This window comes from Cervus elaphus, chromosome 11 (assembly GCF_910594005.1).
Source record: "Cervus elaphus chromosome 11, mCerEla1.1, whole genome shotgun sequence".
NCBI classification, from domain to species: domain Eukaryota; kingdom Metazoa; phylum Chordata; class Mammalia; order Artiodactyla; family Cervidae; genus Cervus; species Cervus elaphus.
The window spans coordinates 30,956,067-30,981,974 of record NC_057825.1 but is presented as its reverse complement, the minus strand read 5'-3'; the positions used below and the strand labels follow the sequence as shown (position 1 = coordinate 30,981,974).

General features: G+C 35.7%; 1 protein-coding gene across 2 annotated transcripts; it reads right to left on the bottom strand.

Moving 5' to 3' along the window:
* Positions 1-600: 600 nt before the first annotated feature.
* UBXN2A (UBX domain protein 2A) lies at positions 601-25,773 on the bottom strand. Of its 2 annotated transcripts, none has more exons than XM_043917276.1 (7): positions 25,583-25,773; positions 18,143-18,197; positions 12,758-12,896; positions 11,191-11,297; positions 6,316-6,453; positions 5,082-5,240; positions 601-3,939 (listed from the first exon to the last, which is right to left on the bottom strand). In XM_043917276.1, exons 2-7 carry the CDS (start codon positions 18,181-18,183, stop codon positions 3,747-3,749), a joined length of 777 nt encoding a protein of 258 aa, XP_043773211.1. In that variant the 5' UTR covers positions 18,184-18,197; positions 25,583-25,773; the 3' UTR covers positions 601-3,746. The 2 variants fall into 2 exon arrangements, with proteins under 2 accessions (XP_043773211.1, XP_043773210.1); XM_043917275.1 differs by lacking the exon at positions 25,583-25,773 and adding an exon at positions 25,233-25,484.
* Between the last annotated feature and the right edge of the window lie 135 nt (positions 25,774-25,908).

The following is a 25,908-nucleotide window of genomic DNA, read 5'->3' as shown; positions in this document are numbered from 1 at the left end:
AGCAAGAATACTGGAGTGGTTGCCATTTCCTACTCCAAGAAGTTTGTTTTTTAAAACAAAACTGAATACTCGTACACTTAAAAATATCTGTAAAGATGCACACCAAAATGTTATTAGTGCTTATCTCTGAATGGTGGAATAATAGGTGAGCTAAAGATCATTTCAGCATAACTGTATAATTTTCTCCAATGGATATGAATTATCTATGTAGAAAACATACATTTAAATCAAATGACAAAGAGTGAAATATTAGTCTACTGAATAAGCCACTTCTATTAGAAGATTCAGTGTGATGAGCAATGTTTAAAAGGCTTCTACTGAGAAAGAACAAAGGAGTAAATCATACTAAGGAGTCTTCAACTACATTGAAGTAGTTCAACTAAGGACACAAAGGGTGGTGAAAGAAATAAACACAACCACTGAGTTTAAAAATATCACATTTTAACACTTCTGAGTATTAAATGAAAGTAACATTGGTTAAAGTACCTGGCAAATAGAAAGCACCTAATAAATGTTTGTTGATTCTCAAACTGAATGTCTTTGCAAATAAAAATGACAAATGCATCTATATGTAACTAATTTATAACAAACAAATATAAATTATTTCACAGATCCTTTTAATGAACAGTGTTTCATCTTTAAGACAACAGTTCTTTAACCATTATCAAGATTGCTTTCAAAATATTTTAAGGCACTGAAATAGATGCATGCATAATTTCAACACAAGTAAAATGAAAACTACTCTAAATGACAGAAGTATATAAAATAAATAAGACCACCTTTATAACCTGGATAATGCATAGTAATGTAACCAATAAATTAAAATTTGTAAAATTCAATATGTACTTCTATATAATAGGCCTAACAATGCTTTTAAACTGATTGAGGCCAGTTTTCAAACAACTACTTAGGTCAGATTGTATTCCACACCGAAGAGGCTGACTTTTTTTTGGCTTATTTTCAAGTTTGCCTTCCTTTGCAAAATTCAGTTTGTTTTCTAAACTCAACATGTTTGGACTATATTAGACATTTAATTAACAACTTTAGAATTTTAAACTTTCACATAAAAAGCTTTATGAGGTGGTTCTCACCTTAGAAAACCTTTGAGAATATCACCCGTATTAAAGTTTTCACAGTTACAAAAATGAGGGTTATTGCTGATGACAGGTCTTTCTCTAAAGAACTTCTCACTGTGGTGTACTCTACATGTACACCCAAGAAAACTTCCAATATGTCTTCTGGATAATAATTATGGCAAACTGGAAAACCCACAAGGGAGGCTTTTCTATACACATGAGAACAATATTTCCAACAAGAAGCCCCTTCATATAAATATGTGGAGAATCACAAATTGACATATTTATGCAAAGGAAAATTATAAAATGCTTCATGATAGGCCTATATGAAACATTTTCTTACAGATTCTTGAAAATATATCAACAATCATCTTATGTATGATCTTAGCATCCCCTCACTTTTTTAAGAATGCCATTGTTTTTGTTTCACTAGCAAGAGGGCTCTATCATGGCCGTAAACTTTACCGACAATAAATATTTTCTGTTTTGTGTCTGTTTATTTCTGAGGGTGAATGACGAAAGGAAAAGGCTCTCCTTTGTTCTCCCCCTCTCCCTGATAAAACGACAGAACTCTACCATGTGGAAAGCTGAGAGCTAGAAAAGCAAGCATTCTCAAAATGGATTTCAAACAGAAGATATATCTTATAAACCAGGTCATCTAGTTATGTGTCTATTTCCCTTTTGTTATCCCTGAGCCTTTAATAAAAACCTCACTTAAATACTGCAGCCTTGTCTCAGCTGTACTTATAAAAGATAAAGCACAAGTTTATCTCATGATCAGTTCAGCATTAAGGGGTGGGGGGAGGGAAGGACAGTTTAAGAACAAACTGTGGGGGACTAGGATAAAACTTAAAGGTCTAACAGCCCCATTTCAGTCGAGTCTTACACTGCCATGGTGAAGCATGCAGGTTTTACTTTCCTAGGGTGGAAGCTTAGTGCAGGATTTCCTGAAGACAGGTTCTCCTACTACATACCTAAGAATTACTGGAGATTAAAAATGTGGAGATCTGGGACCCATCCCAAATACAATGAACTGTTAAAATGTGCGTGTGGTAGGTGGCAGGTAATAGGCATTCTGAAAAGCTTTCCAGGTGATCCTTATGCATTAAGGCTTGAAGATCACTGCAAATCACTGCGTTACAAGATTAGTTCTTTCAAGGGGTCTGCAAGGTCAAAACTAATTTCATAATTATATTATGATGTTATTCTTGTTTTTTTTTCACTTTTTCATGAGTGTACAGGAGCATTTCCTAGAGGGGACATGATGTGTGATATCGCAACAGACTGAATGTGGAAGCAAATGAAATCCCATCTGTCTTCTTTAAATCAGACAGTAAAGATGTCTGCAGAAAATAAAATACAATGCCACGTTTCCCACTCCGTCTTTTGACATTTTGGAAAATTGACATTTTTCATGAAAATGTTCTTTACGTTAACACATGTTTTTAGTGAATAAATATTTTATAACCTTTTATTTTAAATATAACATTAATATGTGCAACCCACATAAACAAAAGGTCTTGAGACCAAAAAGTTTGAGAACTGCTCTTTCCATCAGGCATCCAGTACCCTATGAACATTACTGCTGATATGCATGGTTGCTTCATTCCTTGGCACACTCAATGTATATTTCACTTTAAATATGATTCAACAGATCATCTGCAAAAAGCTCCTTATTTTCAGGCAAGAGGATTTAATCTGACAGTGAAATACTGAAGTCAAACCAGTTTTAGTTAAAAATCTAAGATGTGAAGCAGGTTTTCCATAGGGACATCTGAACGTAATAAACAATCCTTTAATACGTAAACAGGCCAACTGATGTATGAAATAGAAAACCACACTTCACATGACGCATTTTAAAAATGTTAATTAGTAATGTGACAACACCAGCATTAGATTCTATGTGAGTGGTGTCAAACGGCTCACTACAAATGTCAGCTAAAAACAAACCCCTAGTTTTTGAAAGAAAACAAAGTAGGGAATAAACAGGTTCTTAGAGAAAAAAGAACTCTTAAATCTACATATTTTGAAAATGTTGAAATATGAGTCGGCACATTGATACTGACATTATACTAAGCTACACAATTTTATTCTTAAATGAAAGTACATTCCAGATATTGTTAATATTTGACTGTTGGAGTATGCAAATTGGGAACACTTCTGAGGTTTACGTAAAGCTGTGGTAAAAGCAGACCCTTTCAGCCTTATGATTGTATCTCACATATAAGAAAATTACATTGATGCTTTTAACCTGCCATGTACAATTTTTTAATGTATTGCCATTTAAAAAATCTGAGACAGTTAATATTTAAACACATCATTGCTGTTTGGGAATGATATTTGAATGAAAGATGCTATGCACATATTTCCTACTTTATAGCATATTAAGATTTTAGATGCTATAGTTATTGAATATATCTTATGTTGAATAAATGGTATTTGAAAATAAGTATATTTTTCTTTCTGAGTAGCCTTCTGGAAAGAGTTCACTGAATATAGTTTCCAGTAATAGTGTACTTTCCTAACTTGTACTTATTTTAAAATCTCATCAGCAGGGAATTAAACAGTGCAAAACCCAGCAAATCTGACTTTCCCTTGTTTTGATTTGCATGTCCACTTATGACCATCATTTTTGGGGAAACTTTCCATTTAGTGTATCAAAAATCAATGCTATGAAAGTTCTTTAAAAGGTTCAGCGGTTTTTTTGAGTCTCTGAATGATTACAGCATTCTGTAAATCAGCTTCTTCCAGTGTGAGTGTTTCATCTAGCAATTTGAGGAAAGGAAGAGCAGTTGCCAGGGAAAAGGGAGGACTCCTCTGAGATCCCTGGTATTTTTCGATGAAGTCTTTGATGTGGCTTATCCTGTAAAATAGCACAAACTATCAATGTAATTTTATGAAAACCTGAATTAGCTAATTTAAGGTAACAAACTATGTGAAGTCTGGGATTTTCTTAAACATAATTTAGTGGGAACTTAGTGATGGATCATTATATCTTTTCTTTGCTTTTGCATACACCTAAAAATTTCTATAACAGAAAAATCAACATAACTAGCTCTGAATGGATCAGAAATGGTCCAATCAGTAACCCTATATAGACATGGGTTTTATCTCTTGCATACTAGGATAAGATGTACTTCAAATCTAGTTAAGAAAACACTTAACCTGGTGCAGATATATTTTCAGTTAGTATCATGAACACTATAATGTAATATAATCACTGCAATCTTAAAGGCAGCTCAGTTATACACATATATATATGTGTGTATACTTAAAGAAGGAGAGGACATATACAGCTCATCAAAAATGATTAACACAGATTTACAACAGACTTCTCTCTTGCACAAAAGGAAACAGATATGATCATGGAAAGGCAAATAAGATATATTGGCATATGTTTTGAGCTAGGTAGTATATAAGTTATTTTACTATTAATATTTTAACCAAGCACATATGTATAGAATATTTTACATGTATAATATCCCCTTCCCAAATTTTAAATGCTTTTAAAGAAGAAAACCTATATAGAATATGTTCCTACTTTAAATAAAATGAAAAAAATTAAGAAGAGATGAATGACTAGAAAAATTTATCAAAGTAGTAACAGTGATTATCTCTAAGTGATGAAATTTAAATTGATTTCAGTTTCTTTCAGGACTTTCCTGTATTTACATTCTTTTTATACGATTAACAGGAAAATACACACATAATGCTAAAAGGTCTACTTAAAAACTACAAAAAATTGAAAATAATTCTTTTTGTATTTGAAAATAATTCTTTTAAAATTATATATCTAGTTAAGCCAGAAAACTAATGAAATAAGTAAAAAAAAAAAATTTCATTAACATCCAAGAATTTCCATTGTCATGATACATTATGTTTAGAGAACTATTTATTAAGATCCTTGGTTAGTTCTTCAAAATAACTATTGACTGACTTGAAAAGAAGAAATATTATTAAAACTTAGGGGGGAAAATCAGACAAATAATGAAATAGAAGACTCACCTATGAGAAATGTTAAATTTCTGGACAATCCTTTTCCCATTGGCTAACCAGATCTGTATATTAGTGATGGGTTCCAGATTGTTTAGTGGGACAGTAGACAACTTATTTTTATTCTCAACTTCAATATTCTTTGCTTTAGAAACAATTTTTGGTGTAGCACTAGGAAAATCCAGACAACAAGTCAGATGGGTGTTTTTCAGTAAGCAGAACTTTATCATTAAACAATTACTCTAAAACCTTTACAGGAAGTATAGATCTTTGGAAGATTTTAGCCAGTCACAGCTGTTCCCCCACTAACACATAAATATATTAGTATAAGTTGTATCTATCATAGATGATGATTATAGGAATTTAATGAAATTATGCATATCCAAGTAATATGTAAGACTGTAGAGTGTTACATAAGTATACTTGAATACTATTTAAGTACATATGTATTTGAATAATGCCTTCCAGAACAATTTTATAGTGCTGACAGATCCATGGACTTTACCTACATCCCAGGTTAAAATTTCTAGAAGTAAGTTCTCTGTAGAGAATAGTCCTTGGGTTATAAAGGAAATAAAGTATTTCTTCATCACTCTGAAAGTCACACTTGAATATTTTTATACTTGTGGATGAATATGCATGTATATACCTTACAAATCTTGGTAATTCATATATAAGAATTCATAAAAATAAGAAGCAATCCTATATTTAATGTCTTTGCACATTCTGTCACAGGCATAACTAGATAAGATGAAGACTGCAAAGTCTGAAAATAATTAAAGGCTCTGATACTAGCTTTATCAGGCATTATTTCACTTGTATTACTTCAAAATTCAGATACTGATTGGAGAATGCAATGTTGAAGGCACTGGTTACAGAATCCTATCTCCCAAAGCTAGCCTATGTACCCTGTGACATTAATGGCAAAGCTCAAGTGGTGGGTGCAAGGGAGAAAAAATGATTTACCCACACAATTTTGTCCAATGTCCTTATTAAACCAGGCCCTTTTGATCTGATAAAACCAAAAAAAGCCTTCATGATTTTTAAGTGCAGTGCCAGCTTGTGTTAATTTACACTAAGGTGAATATGATTTAGAAGTTCTCATAAAAGTTAACATGAAAAAAAATCTCATTTTCAGTAGGAGAATGATAAATTCTATATATGTGGTCTACATAGTAAAATAATTAAAAGCTGAATATTAGTCAAGTCTCTGCTTATGAAAAGCACAGATCATGAGCCTACTCACCTTCCCAGTCTGTGACCTTGTCCTGAGAAGGGCTGGAACACAGGCTTTGTTGACATACATACTTCATTTTTCTTATCTTCAACTTTAACATCCACCTCCTCTTTATCAAAAACTCTCTGTAATTCTAAAGGTAATTCCCTTGGAAAGTAAAGAAAGGAAGCTAAGAAGCTATTAATATCCCTTTTGTTCCTCTGAAAAACATATGCTACATGCAAAAAGAATTAAAAAATATACAAATAAGAGGCATATAATATTCTTTATAATAAAAACTACATCTAGTTAGAATAATATAGTTAAAAATAATACAATGAGATAATATGAATATCAAAGCCAAGAATATATAATAATTTTTTAAAATTAACTTTTTATTGAAGGATAATTGCTTTATAGAATTTTGTTGTTTTCTGTCAAACCTCAAAATGAATCAGCCATATGTATCCATACGTCCCCTCCCTTTTGAACCTCCCTCCCATCTTCCTCCCCATCCCAACCCTCTAAGTTGATACAGAAACCTTGTTTGAGTTTCCTGAGTCATACAGCAAATCCTGTTGGCTCTCTATTTTACATACGGTAATGTAAGTTTCCATGTTACTCTTTCCATACATCTAACCCTCTCTCCCCTCTCCTCATGTCCATAAGTCTATTTTCTATGTGTTTCTCCACTGCTGCCTTGTAAATAAATTCTTCAGTACTATTTTTTTAGATTCTGTATATATGCATTAGAATATGATATTTATCTTTCTCTTTCTAACTTACTCTGTATAATAGGTTCTAAGGTTCATTCACCTCATTAGGACTGATTCAAATGAGTTCCTTTTTACGGTAGAATAATTTTTAAAACTACAAATTCATGAACAGCTTGAGCTATTCAGTTTGTCCAGAGTAACACTGAAGTCATGAAACATTTTATGACTATATACTGCTAAAATTAAACAATCTGGTCACTTTTACAGGTATCTAAATAGGACTGATAATGTGCAAGAAAAATCAAGATTTTATTTCATTTTTTAAAATGAAAATATAGCTACATGCTTGTTCCAGAAAAGCAAGACTAAAAATATAAATACAAATTGACTTAAAAGTGACAGTCCCCTCCTGCCAAAGTGACTGTCCTTATTCCTTTCTTGATAAAAAACTGGGGTGAGTCTAAATTTTTTCTCTATATACAGTAAAATACCACAGATTTGTAATTTTTCCCAAGATAGTATCATTCTATACACACTATTCTGTATTTTGCACACTGCTATTCTGTTTTAAAGTAGATCAAGTACAAACATATAAAATACTCTTTTCATCTTTGTCTAACTGATTTGTAAGAAATGTGTATATATTCCATTTACAGGATATAAGTGCACCAAGTATTCCCAGTTTGGCAACTGATTTTACATAATCAAATTTATCTTTCTTATATTGCTTCTGGGATTCATGCCAACTATAGTTATATGCAACAACATGGATGAATATCCCAAAGAAATAAACTGAGTAGACACAAAAATTAAACACATTCCATTTATATATAGTTTAAAAATCAGATAAAATGAAAAAAACCTAAAGAAAAACAAAAAACTATTTAAAAAAAAGCAAAGAACAAATTACCACTGAAGTTAGGATAGCATTACTTTTGTGATATTCCTACCAATAAAGTGTACTTTAGTCTTATCAAGGATTGTTGTTATTTAGTTGCTAAGTCATGTCTGACTCTTTGCCACCCCATGGACTATAGCCCACCAGGCTCCTCTGTCCATGGGATTTTTCAGGCAAGAATACTGGAGTGGGTTGCCGTTTCCTTCTCCAGGGGATCTTCCCCACCCAGGGATCAAAACTGTGTCACTTGCATTGGCAGGTGGATTCTTTACCACCAAGCCACCTGGAAAGGTGGCTATCATGAATTAAAAATGAGACAAATATAAATTGAGAGACATTCTATAGAATTTGGGCCCATAATCTTCAAGTGTCAAGGTCATTAAAAAAAGACAAAAACTCAGGAATTGTTCCCTCTTGAAGAACTGAAAGAGACATGACATTTAAAAGCAATAAGTAATTCTGAATTGGATGCTTTTGCAATAAAGGATAGTATTAAGATAAATAGAGACTCTTGAAAATGTCTGACAATTAAATGATAATCATACATCAATAGATGGCTGTATTGTGGTTACATAGGAAAATATATTTCTCTTTCTTTCAAAAGGATAGTATTAAGATAAATAGTGACTATTGAAAATGTTTTGAGGATTAAATGATAATCATACATCATTAGATGGTTGTATTGTGGTTACATAGGAAAATACAGTTCCTTTTTTTTTAATAAAAAATACAAACTATTCTGGACGAAGAAGCATTACTTTGGCAACTCACTCTCAAATGCTTTTAGAAAAGTTCTTAGTACTTCACTTGTGACTTTTGTATAAGTTTGAAAAAGGTTCAAAATTAATTATAGAATATAAAATAATTTATAATCTGTATATACATTGTACATATACATATATACAGACCTATATATGTGTATTATATATTGAAAATTGGTTACATATGGAATATTATGAACCCTTCTCAAATAAAAACTGACCAAAATAAGTGCTTTGCACCATTAAACTGATGTCACACATAAAATCATATGTTAAGGACAGTGCTATGGGACAGAATTTAATTTTGTGTATCTTTTTAATAAAGCAGAAGCATGAATATGAGCATCAGTAGCTGAAAGAATGTTCATGCCTTTTACACATTAATTTATAAATTTATCATGAAACAGTAATTGAGATACTAGTCAAACTTTGAAACATAGGAGTAAAATCTTCAATGCCCTAACATAAGTGATATTTTCTTAGCTATGACACTAGAGACAAAAGTGACAAAAGAAAAAAAATCAAATCAGACTCTTCAGATTAAAAACTTTTGTGCTTCAGAGTACCATCAAAAAAATGAAACAACACCACAAAAGAATGGGAGAAAATAGCCTCAAAAATATATCACAAACTCTTACAGATCAACAGCAAGGTAAATAACCTAATTTTTAAAAGTAGGCAATGGGGAATTCCTTGGTGATCCAGTGGTTAAGGCTCTGCACTTTCACTGCTAAGAGCTCAGGTGGCAAGGGAAGAAAACATCAACAAAGGATCTGAATAGATATTTCTTCAAAGAAGATATTCATGTGGCCTACAAGTACATGAAAAGATGCTCAACATGACTGGTCACTAGGGAAATGCAAATGAAAACCACAACAAGACACTACTTCTTAATGACTGCTGCTGCTGCTAAGTCGCTTCCGTCTGACTCTGTGCGACCCCATAGACGGTAGCCCACCAGGCTCCCCCATCCCTGGGATTCTCCAGGCAAGAACACTGGAGTGGGTTGCCATTTCCTTCTCCAATGCATGAAAGTGAAAAGTGAAAGTGAAGTCACTCAGTTGTGTCCAACTCTTCGCGATCCCATGGACTGCAGCCTACAGGCTCCTCCTGGGATTTTCCAGGCAAGAGTACTGGAGTGGGTTGCCATTGCCTTCTAGGATAGTTATAATTTAAAAAATCAGTGTTGGCAAGGATATGGAAAACTGGAACTAACAAGCACTGGCAAGTATATGGAAAAACTGGAACTTTGATACACTGTTGGTGGGAATATAAAATGGTACAATCACTTTGGAACACAGTGTGGCAGTTCTTCATAAACAGATAACAATTCCACTCCTAGACCTGAGAGGATTGAAAACATATGTTCACATGAAAACTTGTACACAAATATTCAGAGCAGTATTATTTCTAATAAGCAAGATGTGGAAATGACCCAAATGTCTATCCACTGATAAATGAATAAACTAAATGTAGCATATCCATACAATGCAACACTATTTGGCAATAAAAAGGAATGAAGAACTGTTAAAAGCTACATGAATGAAATTTGAAAATACTATGTTGAGTTAAAGAAGTCAAACACAAAAATGATTCCATATATATGGAATGTCCAAAATAGACAAATCCATAGAAGTAGAAAGTAGACTGTGGTTGTGTAGGGTTGTGAGGAGGGGGAAAGGAAGAGTGGAGAGTGATTACCAGCATAGGGTTTCTTTTTAGGGTGATGAAAAAGGAAATACTTTGGAATTAGCAGTGCTGATGGTTGCATAACTCTGTGAATACACTAAAAAATTATGAATTGTATACTTTAAAGGGGTAAATTTTATGGTAGGCTAATTATATCTTAATAAAGCTGTTATTAAAAAATAAAGCTGTTATTTTTTTAAAAAATCTAAACACAAGGATAGTCACATATTTTTTATAGTGGGAGACTTAAGAAATGATCAAATCACCAACAACTAGGTGTATATATATAAATTATGGGTCATCATTGTAACAAAATAATATACAGATATATTCAAGTATTTCAAGATAAAGTAAAAATACTTTTTAAAATATATGCACAATTACGTATAAATCTGTGGACAGAAAGTGCCAAAATGAAATTCAACAGAAATGTTAATAGCAGTAATACTTCTGGGTAATAAAATTATGGGTGATTTTCAAGTTTTTATAAATATGTAATATAAAACACTACAGGGCAATGGAAATCATAATTTAACAACTAGAAAGATCTTAAAAAAAAAAGATCTTTAAACATAATTATTAAATAACAAGTAGGATGTGATGTGGTATTAAGTAACACTTGGCAAAGTGAAATAATTTATGTCAGATTTTGGTTGATCAGAATTCACATTCCTGACCCTTCAAGATTACAGCTGTGGTTCTCTTAAGAAAACCCATCTTATGAAAAGTCTGAATTTAAAAAAGTATTTTTGAATGTGTAAGGATGTGTGAACAACATTAAAAAGGAATCTTCCAAATGAAACATATCTAAAATATCCTTCTGCCAACAAAGATTGCTTACCCTTTTTTGATGGAGTTCAGAAACTGTTGACTTGCACCATCAGAATAACTTCTGAAATCATCATTGACAGTGAATCCATTTTTCCATAATTTTATACTTATATCTACCTGCAAAGCAGTAAGAAACAAAATGTATAATGTTAATCAATAAAATGTACTAGTAGATTAAAAGTCCTTTGAAAATTTCTTCTATCAGTGTATATTTTATGTATCAATCTTTTCTTTAAAATTGAGATATAATTGACATATAACATTGTATTAGTCTTACAAGTACAACATAATGATTTGATGTATGTATGTGTCGCAAAATGATTACAGAATGAATATAGTTAACATCCATTACACAGTTACAAATTTTTAAATATACCATTCTTAAGAGCTAGTTTCAAATATAAAATACCAAAAATTATAATGTGCATGTATAATATAGTTCATAATGAATAATATTTTAAAGTAAGTCATTAATCATTTTCTTTAGGAGAACTCATTTGGAAGAATGTCCTGTGCTCTGTCTCAGAGGACACTAATGCTGTCTGGCCAGAACAGACTTCTCAACAGTTAGAGAAATCTGAAATGATTTGAACATTAGACTTTGAACATTAAAAATAAAAATGGGGGAAAAACAACTAAGAGTAATTAATAGCTATTCCTTCAAAAGTGTTCGATCAGTTTGGACTTCCTGGGTGGCTCAGTGATAAAGAATCTGACTGCCAATGCAAGAGAGATGGATTGGATCCCTGATTCGGGAAGATCCCACATGCTGTGGAACAACTGAGGCTGTGCACCACAACTACTGAGCCTGTGCTCTAGAACTGGGGAGCCTCAACTACTGAAGCCTGCACGCCCTAGAGCCAGTGCTTTGCAACAAGAGAAGCCACTGCAATGAGAAGCCAGGGAATGAACCTGGGTCTCTTGCACTGCAGGCAGATTTTTTCCCATCTGAGCCACCAGGGAAGCCTCATTTTATGTATATACTTCATATTTTATTATACAGATGTTAGTAAGATAGGTATTGAAGTGTTGGGATTTAATGGAATCTATAAGTTTCACTGCTCTATCAAGGACATTCTTAATTGAAACCAGTGTTTTTCACTCCCTTCAAGTGCAGAGAAAAGAGTAGGGGCTTCCCTGGTGGCTCAGAGGTTAAAGCATCTGCGGGAGACCTGGGTTCAATCCCTGGGTCGGGAAGATCCCCCGGTGAAGGAAATGGCAACCCACTCCAGTATTCTTGCCTGGAGAATCCCATGGTCAGAGGAGCCTTGTAGGCTACAGTCCACGGGGTCACAAAGAGTCGGACACGATTGAGTGACTTCACTTTCTTTTCACTTTTCACTCCCTTCAAGTGCAAAGAAAAGAGTATAGTAATTACTGTACGGTGTGGTGCTGTGTGGTGCCACTGCCTCAGTTCCTCCTGAGGATCCAGTTGTGTTGACCATTGCTTTTGCAATATCAGTGCAAACTCAATACAGTGAAAAAAGTAAATAGTATCTTAGTACGAAAACAGTTTTGACCTCTAAAGGTCCGTATTTTGAGAAACATCAGGAGAGAAAAGATTTATGGACACTGACCTGTTTCTTTTGTTCAGTGGGAGACAAACATTTGGCACCAACCTTCTGAGCTTCCTCAAAAAGGCTGTCAACAAAATATTCACAATTTGTTTGTTGACTATCACTAAGAGGTTGGTGGTCAGATCCTGTTTCACAAACCCTACACACAAACAGACACAAAAAGAAAAAGAAGCATTACGGACCACTAATTCTTTAAAAGTTTACATAAATTGCTCTAGTTAAGGGATCTAGCACTGAGAAGCTACCTCCATGTCTGCAGTCGAGATCCTACTTTAAATTAAGATAGTAGATATGTGCCCATGGGAAGAAGGCATTAACCCTTTTGGTCCAGAGTAGAGCTTTTTCAACTTCAGTCCATTGACACTTGGGGAGAGATAATTCTTTGTTGAGCTGGCTGGCCCGTACATTGTAGGAGGTTCAGTAGCGTCTGCAAGAAGTAGCATGGACATCCCCCTACATTCCAGTTTTATAATAAAAAACACCTTCAGATAATGCCAGGTGACCTCTAGGGGTGGGATGGGTAAACCTTGCCATGTGGAAAACCACTGGTCCAGAGTGAAAAAAATATGTTCTTTGTAAAGGTCTCAAAATGGCTTTAAAAGGGGTCACTGTGTACTTTTTGGTAACAGAGAGCACTCTTGAAACTAAAGGTGATACTGTGTGAAGAACAGTCATAATCATAGCTTTGCCCCTTTGTGCACTTCAGAATAAAATTTCCCACTCAAGACTTTCATTTGTAGTGGTTTAATACTCTACTGGGTTTTTTCTTTCTTTGTAAATTGAGATATAACTGTCATATAACATTATTTTAGATTCAGAAATATAGCATAATGATTCAATGTTTGTATATTCTGCAGAATGATCATCACAGTAAGTCTTAATTCATAGTTAACATCCATCACTATGCACAGCAACAGAATTTTTTTCCTTGTGATGATAACTTTTAAGATTTACTCTTAGTAAATATGCAATACATTATTATTAACTACAGTTGCCATAATGCACATGACATCCCATGACTTATTAATATTTTATAACTGGAAGTTTGTACCTTTTGACCACCTTCCTCCATTCTTTTTGCCCACCCCATCTACCATTCGTCTGTGTATGCATTTGTGTCTATATTTTGTCATATAAGAAATATCACCTAAGATTTTGTTAGACAAAAACTTCTAAAGCACATAGAAAATTCATAAATGTACTGAGATATAACTTCTCAGGTTTCATAAATAATAACACTTTTACAGCTCTTACACCGTGCAGGATCTACAAGGCAGCTACTCTTATCTGCATTTTACAGACAAGGAAATGAGTCATGAAGAGGTTAACATGTTAAGAGATTAAGTTACATGTTACATTACAGCCAGTAAGTGGCAGAAACAGAATTCGAACCCTGTTAATCTATCTTCCAAGTAATCTATCTTCCAAGTCTACGCTCTTAGCCAAGATGCATTATAAAGCTTCTGTTAATAGCTAATATTTATTAAGCATTTATTAATAAATGATAGGAACTATTCTAAGTACTTTACACATGTTATCTCATTCAATCTTCATGTTGACCTAAAAGGCACATATTGATTTATCTTCACTTAATAGACACAGAAAAAGCTTAAGCAATTTGCCCACAATCACAAAGCTATTGAGAGGCAAAGCTGGAAACTGAACTCAGGCCTCTAATGTCCCTACTCTTAATCACTGTGCTAGACTGTCTCTTAAGGGCAATGTTTTAATTTAGATATATTCTTTTTACTCTTCTAGGTAATTCTCTTTATAAATACTCTTAAGACAATCTATATGATGACTTAGTACCACTACCTATCTAACAGGGTTGTTGTCAAGATTAAATGTGATACACTTAGAGGCTTATTTATACCTGGTATATAGTACTGTGCATACTAGTACACATGTTGGCACACAGTAAGCTCTCAAATATTAGACAATAATATCTTTACAACCACTTTATGCTTTTTGGTATTTGCTTCTTCTGTTCAGAAAGCAGTGTATAGTTAATTACTAAGTACAAAGCAAATAAAGCTGAGCTTCCAGTGTAGCTGAAGTTTTACGTCATTTAACCCTAGTCATCCAAACATTTATTGACTACCTACTATGCTGGGTGGGCAAGACACACAGATGAGTAAGAAATAGTCTAGGCTTTTTTATTGTTGTGTGTGTGTGTGTGTGTGTTTTCTCTTTTTTTGGCCACAACACATGGCTTATAGGATCTTAGTTCACAGATCTGAAACTGAATTCAGACTGAACCTGGGCCTTTGGCACTGAGAGCAGAGTCTCCTAACCACTGCAACGCCGTGGAATTCCCTAATCTAGGCTTTTAAGAGGTTCAGAGTACAATGTGTTGGAGATGCACACCCACAAATTAGATTAAATTAGAGCAAATGGATCAATTCCTTGAAAAGCACAATCTACCAAAACTCACATGAGGAAAAATAGAGAATATGAGTAGGCTTAAAGGTATTAAAGAAATTGAATCAGGGAATTTCAGTGTGGCAAAAAGAAAAAAAATATCAGTAATTGATAATCTTCCGAAACAGAAAGCACAGGGCACGGAGGACTTCAGTGTTGAGCTCCATCAAACACTTGAAGAAGAGCTAGTACCAGTTCTCTACAATCTCTCACAGAAAATAAAGGCAGAAGGGAATACTTCTAACTCATTCTATGAGGACAGCATTACCTAAATACTAGGACCAGGTAAGGACATTTCAAGAAAGGAAAACTACAGGAAAAACTCTCATATGTATAAATGCAAAATCCTCAATAAAATACTAGCATTTTGAATCCAATAATATGTAAAATTGTACACCACAACCAAGTAGGATTTATTCCAGGTATGTAAGACTGTTTCAACATTAGAAAATCAATTAATGTAACCCACCACATTGACACATGAAAGAAAATTCATATGATCATATCAACAGATGTAGAAAAGGCATCTGAAAATATCTAACACCTATTTATGATTAAAAACTCAGCAAATTAGGAATACAGAGGAACTCTCTCAACCTAATGTCATACTTTGTGATAAGAAACAAGATGCTTTTCTCCTAAGAGCAGGACCAAAACAAGGATGCCCCTTTTCACCACTCCTCTTTAATGTCAAGTTGGAAACCCTAGCTAAACCAGTAAGACAAAGAAAGGAAACAAAAAAACACACACAGATCAGAAAGGAAGCAAAATTGTTCGCAGATAACAAGACTTACACAGAAAGGATTTATACAGAAAATCCAAAAGAATCAACAACAACAAAAAATCTTGGAACAATAAGCAGTTGTAGCAAAGTTGCAGGACACAAGTTTAATATACAAAAGTCAGTGCTTTCCTGTATACCAACAATTAACTACTGGTATGTGGGATTAAAAATGCAACATTACACACATTAGCACCATTTGTCAAATTCCACAGAACTGTATAAAACAAAGAATAGACCCAAATGTAAACTCTAGTTAAAAATAAAATATATACAGACAACTTTATTTCATCTTTGTTTTCTACTCTATCATCCTTTCCCTCACTTGTCATTATCCATTTATGATGCAAATATCAATACCCTTTTTTCTAACTCTGAAACTAGATTATCAAAGCTGTATTGGCTAAGTAAAGAGTCATGGAGTCTTAGGGATTTCTCTAGTAACAAAAAGTACAAAAACTTAATATATAGCTTTTTGTATAGACATCTCACTAATTATTTAAAGTTTATGTCATCACTGACTCAATGGACATGAGTTTGAGCAAGCTCTGGGAGTTGGTGATAGACAGGGAGGCCTGGCTTGCTGCAGTCTATGGGGTTGCAAAGAGTTGGACACGACTGAGCAACTGAACTGAACTAAAATTTAAAGTACTGATACAAGCTACATTATAAAGCTTGAAAACATTATGCTAAATGAAAGTTAGTCACAAAAGACCACACATTCTCTGATTCCAGATATATGAAATGCTCAGAATAAGCAAATCCATAGATTCAGAGAGCATATTAGTGGTTGTCAGGGGTAGGGCATAGGAGAATGGGGCATGATTGCTAATAGGTATGGGGTTCTCTTTGGGGTGATAGAAATGTTATAAAACTGACTGGTTTAACAACCCCACGAATGTACTAAAAACCACTGAATTGTATACTTTAAATGGATGAATTTAAAGTATTATGGTATGTAAATAATGTCTCCATAAAGCTGTTGGAAGAGGTCCTAAGTTAATTTTTAAAATTAAGTCATTCAACTTATTTCTGTGACAAAAGGGTTAACAGAGCAGGCCTGATGTTTTTGCTAGTCTTTGAAAGTCCCGTTTATGTTCCTCATGAGAGTTTGGAATTTTAATATGTGCCCCCACTATAAACCCTAGGCTCATTTCCAATAAACTTTCCTAGAAGACATCTCATATGTGCTGTCATAACTTATTACTGGAGGAATGAAGCGTGTGTCCTGCTGGATCCAGTGGGTGAGGACTCTTGGAGCTTATGTCTGGTTTCCCCTGGACATCACCCCATGGAAAGTGTCCTTTCTTTGCAAAATCTTAGTCATTAGTATGACTGTATGCTGAATCCTGTGACTCCTTTAAGCAATCATCACATATGGAGGCGGTCTGAGAGGCTCCTGACACCACCTCACAATTGTAGTTAGTATCAGATATTTACATGAAATAATAAATCTTCCAGTGAAAAATAACAATATTTGGTATAGAAAGTGTTCACAAAACATCTGTTAATATAAACACTTTTTTGTCTTTTTAAATGGACTATGAATGAAAGGTGCTTACATCTTTGAGTATTTAAGACAAAAATAACATAATACAAAAATAAATATTTCATCTCAGATAAGGGAGAATAAAGAATGCTATAAGAACCACAAACTTCACATCTACAATTTATTGGGTGCCTGCTACGTGTTAATACTAGACTCAGTGTTTTGAATTGGCTAATTCTCACAAAAACTTTTCAGATATCTATGTATGCCCCCTCCCTTTTTAGAGGAGACACTGAAGCTCAAAGAATCGAAGTTGCTCAAAGGCCAGAGAAGTAGTACAAGACAGAGATGAGATTCAAACTTAGGTTTATTTGACTCCAAAGTCATTATATTTCCACTATGACTCCAAGACAGTATAACACAAGGGGCTAACAAAGCGAACAGTTACTTTAATTTCTCAGTTATATAACAGAAATAATACGTGAGCAGAAAGAAATTTAACACTTTTCAAAAAACTAATCACAAAAATATTTAGAAACTTCACTAAAAATCCATTTAATATGAGTACAGCAAAAAACACCAACTTTAAAATACATTACTCATAATTAACAAATAATCATAATGAAAATATACTAAATCAGTAAACTGTGATAAAAATAAAGATAGTACAAAGAAAATGCATTAATCAACTTACCATTCTTCCTTTATACTTTCAAGATTATCTACTTCTTTCATTCTCTTTTGTTTTACTGTAAAAGGAAAAGCTAAAGTTTTTAATACAGTATTTTAAATAAATTCATTTCCCCCATATGTATTAATATTCTTTAAGCTATTATACAGTCCTAAAATAGCACTAAAGAGATGTTAAGAACAAATGACCAGACTCAAAGCTGTCACTGTCACCTAGAGTAAAGCAATAGTAAAAATAAATTCAGGATTTGGATAATCTTCTGATAAAAGAAAGATTTTTGTAAATATTATGATGAAAAATAATGTACCCTTTGATTTAATAACAAACAAAAGTGAATGTAAACATTTCATTCAACTTCCAATAGTAACAAAATATTAAATCAATATAAACTCATTCTCACAATTTCAGGAGAAAGCAAACTGACCATGTTATATCTTTTGACCCTGATCTTCCAGATTTCTGGAAACTTAAAAGACCAACAATGTAAGCTATATACATAAAATATGTCTATCACAGCTGTTTTTCATCAGGAAAAATTGAAAATACAGTAAGTGGTCATGATACGGCTGCTTGATGGGATACTGTACTGTGCTCAGTCACTCAGTCATGTCTGACTCTTTGCGACCCTGTGGACTGTAGCCCACCAGGCTCCTCTGACCATGGGATTCTCCAGACAAGAATACCCGAGTGGGTTGCCATGTCCTTCTCCAGGGGATCTTCCCAACCCAGGGATTAAACCCAGGTCTCCCGCATTGCAGGTGAATTCTTTACTGTCTGAGCCACCAGGGAAGTCCAAGAATACTGGAGTGGGTAGCCTATCCCTTCTCCAGGGGAGCTTCCTGACCCAGGAATCAAACCGGGGTCTCCTGCATTTCAGGAGGATTCTTTATCAGCTGAGCTACCAGGAAGCCCTGATGGGATATTATGTATCCCTCAAAAATAATTATGAAGAAAAGATACCATATAAGTGAAAAATATAAGAAATAAAAATTTCAGGAAAAACTGAATATGAAAAAATGGAGAGAAACAAGAATGAAAATAGTAATCATTGGCAAGTAATAAAATTGTGGATTAAAAAAAATTGTGGATTATTTTCTTTCTTTTCCAAACTTTCTGCAATATTCTTGCCTTTACAACAAAAATAATGTAAGAAATAAGCAAAGAAATCATGGGCGTTCCAGTGGTCCAGTGGCTGACTCCACGCTCCCAGTGCAGGGGGCCCAGGTTTGACCCTGGTTAAGGAATTAGATTCTGCATGCTACAACTAAGAGTTGACATACTGCAGCTAAGGATCCTGTATGCTGCAACTAAAGAACCTGCATGCTGCAACTAAGACTCAGTACAGTCAAATAAATAATAAAAAAATTTTAAAAAACAACAAATTGATTTTAAAAATAATCAAACAAGTCAATGTTTAAAACAATCCAAGCCATCTGCCCTCTGAGAAGTCCTGGAAGCAAGGTTACACTAGATAAGTATACCAAAAAACTCACACCGTGGTTTCTAAATACAATTTTCCTAAAAGAGGGAATCTTGGCTCCTTAGAGAAAGTGTTGATTACACAGGCAGAGAAAGAACAAATAAACCTGAAACATACTGCTCCAGAATGTAAGACGGTGCTCAGTGAATGAAGAAGACATAAAAGGACACTGAAACTACATGAAGAGGCTCCCACTGGACAAATCTGGGAAATGGAACATCAAAGTAAATGATGATACTAATGGATTATACTCATTGAATAAAACAAAAACCCATGAGGAATCCATACTATTATTACAGATCTAAAAGAAAAAAAAATCAGGAAAAGATGGGACTTTTAAATAAACTCAACAATCATATGGAGTCACCATCACAAAAATAAATTCTAGATATATCCAAGATTTAAAATTTAAAAATTGAACTTGGCTGACATATATAAGCTACTACATATAATACAGGTAACCAATAAGAACCTACTGAATAGCACATGGAACTCCATTCAACACTGCAATGACCTATATGGGAACAGACTCTAAAGAAGCATTACATATAACTGACTTACTATGCTGCACAGCAGAAACTATCAGTAACACAACATTGTAAATAATTATACTCCAGTAAACCACCCTCCCCACCCCCAAAATGAACTCAAGGCTGATGTCAGCAAAACGAGGGAACAGGCAGTTGCAAGCTCCTATCTCCACAGAAACACTGAAAGATAAGCAGAAACTGTTAGAAACAACTTAGTCAGAACTCTAGAAAGCAGTCAAAGGTTTGCAGCTATCAAGTGAATGATAGAAAAATACAACTTAAAAACAGCAGGGAAAACAAACCAATTCAAAACTGGGCAAAGGATCTGAACAGACATTTCTCTAAAAGATAGATGAACAGCCAATAAGCACATGAAAAAGATGCTCAACATCACTAGTTATAATCAGATACCACTTTATACATATTAGAATAGTTATTATTTAATAAAACAAAAATAGGAAGCATTGACAGGGATGTGGAGAGATTAGAGCCCTGGAACCCTGCTGGTGGAAATGTAAAATGGCGCAGTGGCTGTAGAAAAGAACTTGGTGGCTGAGGCATTATTCACAAAAGGCAGGAGATGGAAGCAACCCAGATGTCCACCAACAGATAAATGTCTGAACAACACATAGTATATACACACAAAGGAATATTTGTTGTTGTTCAGTTGCTAAGTCGTGTCTCCACATCTCCTGCATTGCAGGTGGATTCTTCACCACTGAGCCACAGAGCCCATAAAACCCAGTATTCACTTTTTAAAAAATTAGTTGCATTCAAAGAGAAAACATTTATATATTAGTATTGTTTTTATGAAACTATGGTATAAAGATAAAGCAGTGAGTCTCAACCAGGAGGCAACTGTGCCACTAAGAAGACATCTGGCAATGGCTGGAGGTATTTCTGGGTTGTCAAAACAACTGGGATGAAGAGTGCTCCTGACATCTAGTAGAGGAGGTCAGGGATGCTGCTGAAAATCCTACAGTGCATAAGACAGTCCCCACAAGAAAGTATTGCCCAAAATGTCAAGTGCTAACATTGAGAGATCCTGATATAAAGCAGTCAGCTTCTTTGCCAGCTGCAATGCAGCTGAATCCGCCTGCAATGCAGGAGACCCTGGTTTGATTCCTGGGTTGGGAAGATCCACTGGAGAAGAGATAGGCTACTCACTCCAGTATTCTTGGGCTTCCCTTGTGGTTCAGCTGGTAAAGAATCCACCTGCAATGCAGGAGACCTGGGTTTGATCCGTGGGTTGGGAAGATCTGCTGGAGAAGGGAAAGGCTACCCATTCCAGTGTTTTGGCCTGAAGAATTCCATGGACTATGTGGTCCATGGGGTTGCAAAGAGTCAGACACCACTGAGCAACTTTCACTTTCACTTTCTTTACCAGCTGCTCTACCAGGGAAGCCCTCCAAGGTGCTTAGCCAAGTGCAGAGCAAGGAGAAGCCATCCTTAAAGCATCTCACTATGTTTCCCATTAATAAGTTATTATTCTCTAGCAAATTATTAATGTTTTATCATTTCATAGTTTAAGCTATTGATAAATTGTTTTCACTTGTTCCATGAGAACAAAAGAGAATGAAGAACAGACCTTGCATTCAAACTATCCTGTGCTGGAATACTGGCTACATCATTTTTGAGCTTAAGAGTTGTTCAACTTCTCTAAGTACCAGTTGCCTAACTTGTAACTTGGAGATAATTATCCTCCTAAGAAGGTTGTTCACAGAACAAAAGAAATATCGAGACTACAGTAATGTTATGCTCCTTTCTCTTTTCCCAGTCCCCAATCATAGCCTCTGTTACAAGGACTTATAGTAAGAAACACCTTCAGACTTAGTCTCAAAGTTTTAATTTCAACATGGCTATGAAATTTCACTTTTCATTTCACTAATGTAACTTTAAAAAACATTTGTATATTTACTGAACCTCCCACTGCTGTGTGCAAGGTACTAGTTTAGAACTAATGGTAGAAGGACAAACTCAGTATCCATTAATAGGAAGTTTACAGACTAACAAGGAAAAAAATATACTGAATTACTAATTGCAAACACAGCACAGAATTATAAAGTAAAAACTCATTCTAGGAACTTTCCTGGTGATCCACTGGTTAAGAATCCACCTTCCAATACAAGGGACATGGGTTTGATCCCTAGTTAGGGAACTAAGATCCCACATGCTGTGGGGCAACTAAGCCCCTGTGCCACAGTGAAGATCCCACATATTGCAATGAAGACCCAATGCAGCCAAATAAATAAATGGTTTTGAAAAAAAAAAAAAACAACTCATTCTATAATGGACATAAACTTACTATCATTTTAGGTATTTCTACCATAAATTAGTAACATGGAAATGAACCATGTAAAAATTTTATATCCATTGGTTGAGCATCTACAATCATCAGTCATGTAACATGAAAGAACCTAAGTCATGTACATACTGTATGTAGAAAATAAAAAAGCCATCTGACAAATATCGAAGTTACCAGTATGAAGCAGGGCATCAGAATGGACAGATGAACACAAGTTCCTTCATTCTGCTTCAGCTTACTTCTAATTAGTACCACTATCATCTTATATTTGTATTGTATGTCACAGTTTACTAAACACCTTCTCAAATATTATCCCACTCACTCCCAACAACTGTAGTAATAAAATCAGCCAGGAGCCAGAGGAAACTGAGCTATCTGGAATGTATCCACTAAAAGGAAAATCCAGTCAAAATAAATTTAGACTACCAAGAAAGGTCATCTTTTAATGTATACACTAGAATTTGAAAAGAAAAATATGCATATTACAAATTTTACTTATTTTAAAAACATACTACAGGCTATTTTTTTTTTTTTTTTTAAGATTATGGGTTTGAATCAAGATATTGTACCACTAGGCATGCTATGAAGAAACTAGTTTCTCCTTTAAGGATAAAGTCATTCAGCACAAGGGAAAAGAAACCAATGGATCACCTTTCAGTTACATCTTCTATAGAATAGGATTAGGCCGCCAAGAGCAAACTATGGCAACATCAGATTCAAATACTAAAAAGACAATTATTTGTATATTTTGTGAATTCTAGTTTATTAACTATTATGTGCATAACAAAAAATGAAAAATTTTGGAAAGTTTTAGCTTAGCTTAGCTGTAATCCCAGTAATGAAGAACATACATTTTTGCTATCTTCTATTAATAGAAAAAATTGTTAAGGAGGGAGTTATATGCTCACAAGGATCACAACGATAGTGACAAAAGTAATTTCAATGAGAAAATCCTAGGAGAAAGGTGAAACTTCTGCAAAAAAACCCCTCCAGGTCCCTGAATTAGCTACCCTTTGGACACCAAGACATTTTCATTCCAGAATGGGCTCCATACTGTTATTTACCTTGCAAAACCCATCTCAAATACAATCTCCTTTAGAAAACCTTCCATGATTCCTCCAAAAGGCATGAATATAGAATTACTAACACAAGGAAAGATCAATTATGTACTCTTTGAATTTGCCCTACCTTCACAACCACAACCCTAGTACCATCCTCTCTAGGTGGTTTCCCCACATCCATTCTTGTTCCCATCCAGTTCAGTTTCTACACAGGAGTCAAGGTGACATTTCTTTTTTTTAATGACGCGCAACTTATGGGATCTTAGTTCCCAGACCAGCATCAAACCAGGCCCTCGGCAGTCAAAGTATGGAGTCCTAACCACTGGGCTGCCAGGGAATTCTCTTTTTTGTTGTTTTGTCTTTTGTCAGGGTGACCTTTTTGATTAAGATACAAATTTGATTATGAGACTTTCCTGATTATAACCCATCAAGACCTCCCACTACTCTTCAAATAAGATCCAAATACCTTGGGTAACATGACAAGGAGTTAACTGCAATGTTCTCTCACTATATTTGAGTAGTTTGAAAGTTTCAGTATAAAAGTTTTTAAAAAAAGAAAAGAAAAACTGGTCCCCAAACCTTAATATTGTTTAAAAGGCACCACATCATTTTTCTGACCGGAACTAACCTCACCCTCAGTTCACCTGTTCTGATCTTCAGTTCCCCAAACATTCTCGTCTTTGTGGAATTGATTTCCTTTGCCTGGATCTTTCTTCCTTCCTTTTGAAAACGTTTTTGTATCCTTTCTGGGGGCGGGGGTGGGAGGGGGGCTCCGAAGAGCTCCAGTACTGGGAGTCACCACCTAATTTCCTACTTATCCATAATAACTGAGCTCAAAGATGACCTATTCCTAGGAAAATCTGAACTGATTTCTTCAGTCCCCGGTTATATGCCCACACAACACCTTACATTCCTTCTTTTCAACTTCTTTCTAGGTAGAGGATGAGATGGTTAGTCATCTAACCAAGGACATGAGTTTGAGCACACTCTGGGAGACAAGCAGAGGACGGAGGAGCCTGGCTTGCTGCAGTCCATTGGGTCGCAGAGTCGGATATGACTTAGCGACGGAAAAACAACAGTTAGGTAGATAGGCATTTACTTGTGTGATTATTCGTTTCCTCCAATGACAGTGCACAAACCTATAATGGTCACTGTCATAGCGTCAGCACTCAGCACACAATAGATACTAAAAACATTTGAATGATAAATTTAGTAATTAGCACTAAATATTCAGTAATTAAAGCCTTCGTGTAAAGTATTTACGACACGCAGGGCTAAAAGTCAGTGCTCAATACGTAGTAGTTTCTGCCTTGCGTCACTTTCGTTGTGTGCTTAAATCACTCCCTCCATCCTGCACACAATTCTTAACTCATTTTTTTTTTATTCCACCAGTGTCTGTCTCTGACTTTACCTTATAAACAGTCCCAAAACACACCTGAGCCACGACTATGAAATAAGGAAGCTTGATTTTCACGTCGCTTATACAATCGGTCCTATTTTACAATCCCACATTAGTAGAGGCTGCCAGTTTCCTATCTTTATTTTCAATGATCTCAAATTGAGTACGAAGAAACCAACGCTGGAAGCCACACTAACGTTCGTTATTGCTAACAAGCAACAAACTGCAAATAAAAATGGACACAGAGGAAAATAAGAAATTAAGTAGGAAAAGCCTACAAAATAAAAGTGAGTTTCAAGAGCCAACTAATGAAGTTACCTAAGAAAGCTCCACCCCACACAGAGATGCTCCGTATTTCTGCGCTGCGCGTCTGCATTTTGAGAACAGAGAACTCGAAGTTTCCGAGCGCCGGCAGAGCAAGAAAACCACCGGGGCGCGTGCCCGGAGTCGGCGGCCCTGGAGCCGCGCCTCACCTGCGCGGGCCCCGAGTCCGCCCTGCCCGCCGCCCCACTGCGCCCTTTCGGGGTCGCGGACCGGAGCTCCGACACCGAGACAAAGACGGGACGACGCGGCTCCGCCAGAGCCATCCAACCCATCCACCGGGCCCCGCCCGGCGGCCAGCCCGGCCCCTCACCCAGCCGAGTGCGGCGCGGCCCCGGGAAACTCACCTCCGGGCGCGGCCGCTGGAGGGGGCCGCGCCGCGCCGTCGCCTCGCGGCCTCGGTCTCAATCCGCTCAGGGGCCGCGGGCGCCGCCGCCGCCGGGCTGGAGCCCCTCAGACGAGGGGCACCGCCGCCCCCAGGCCCAATCGAGCTCGGCGGCCGGGACGCTGGAACCGCGCGCGCCTCCTTCGGTCACCGCCTCTCGGCGCCGAGTGCGCGCCTAGGCTGGCTCTGCGCAGACCGGAGCGCGCGCTTGGGGGCGGGGCTGGCGGCGGTGGCCGCTTCGGCTAGCCCAGTGGCCCGCGCCGATGGCGGCCGCCTCCTTCCTCCCGC

What these genes read in the sequence shown, in the direction of transcription:
- UBXN2A (XM_043917275.1), bottom strand. Translation starts at nt 25,290, where the DNA reads ATGCAGACGCGCAGCGCAGAAATACGGAGCATCTCTGTGTGGGGTGGA. An exon ending in CTGAACTCCATCAAAAAAGG is followed by an intron (nt 6,454 to 11,190) that starts GTAAGCAATCTT and finishes TTACTTTCCAAG; the next exon opens with GGAATTACCTTTAGAATTAC. An exon ending in AAATTTAACATTTCTCATAG is followed by an intron (nt 3,940 to 5,081) that starts GTGAGTCTTCTA and finishes GCTATTTTACAG; the next exon opens with GATAAGCCACATCAAAGACT.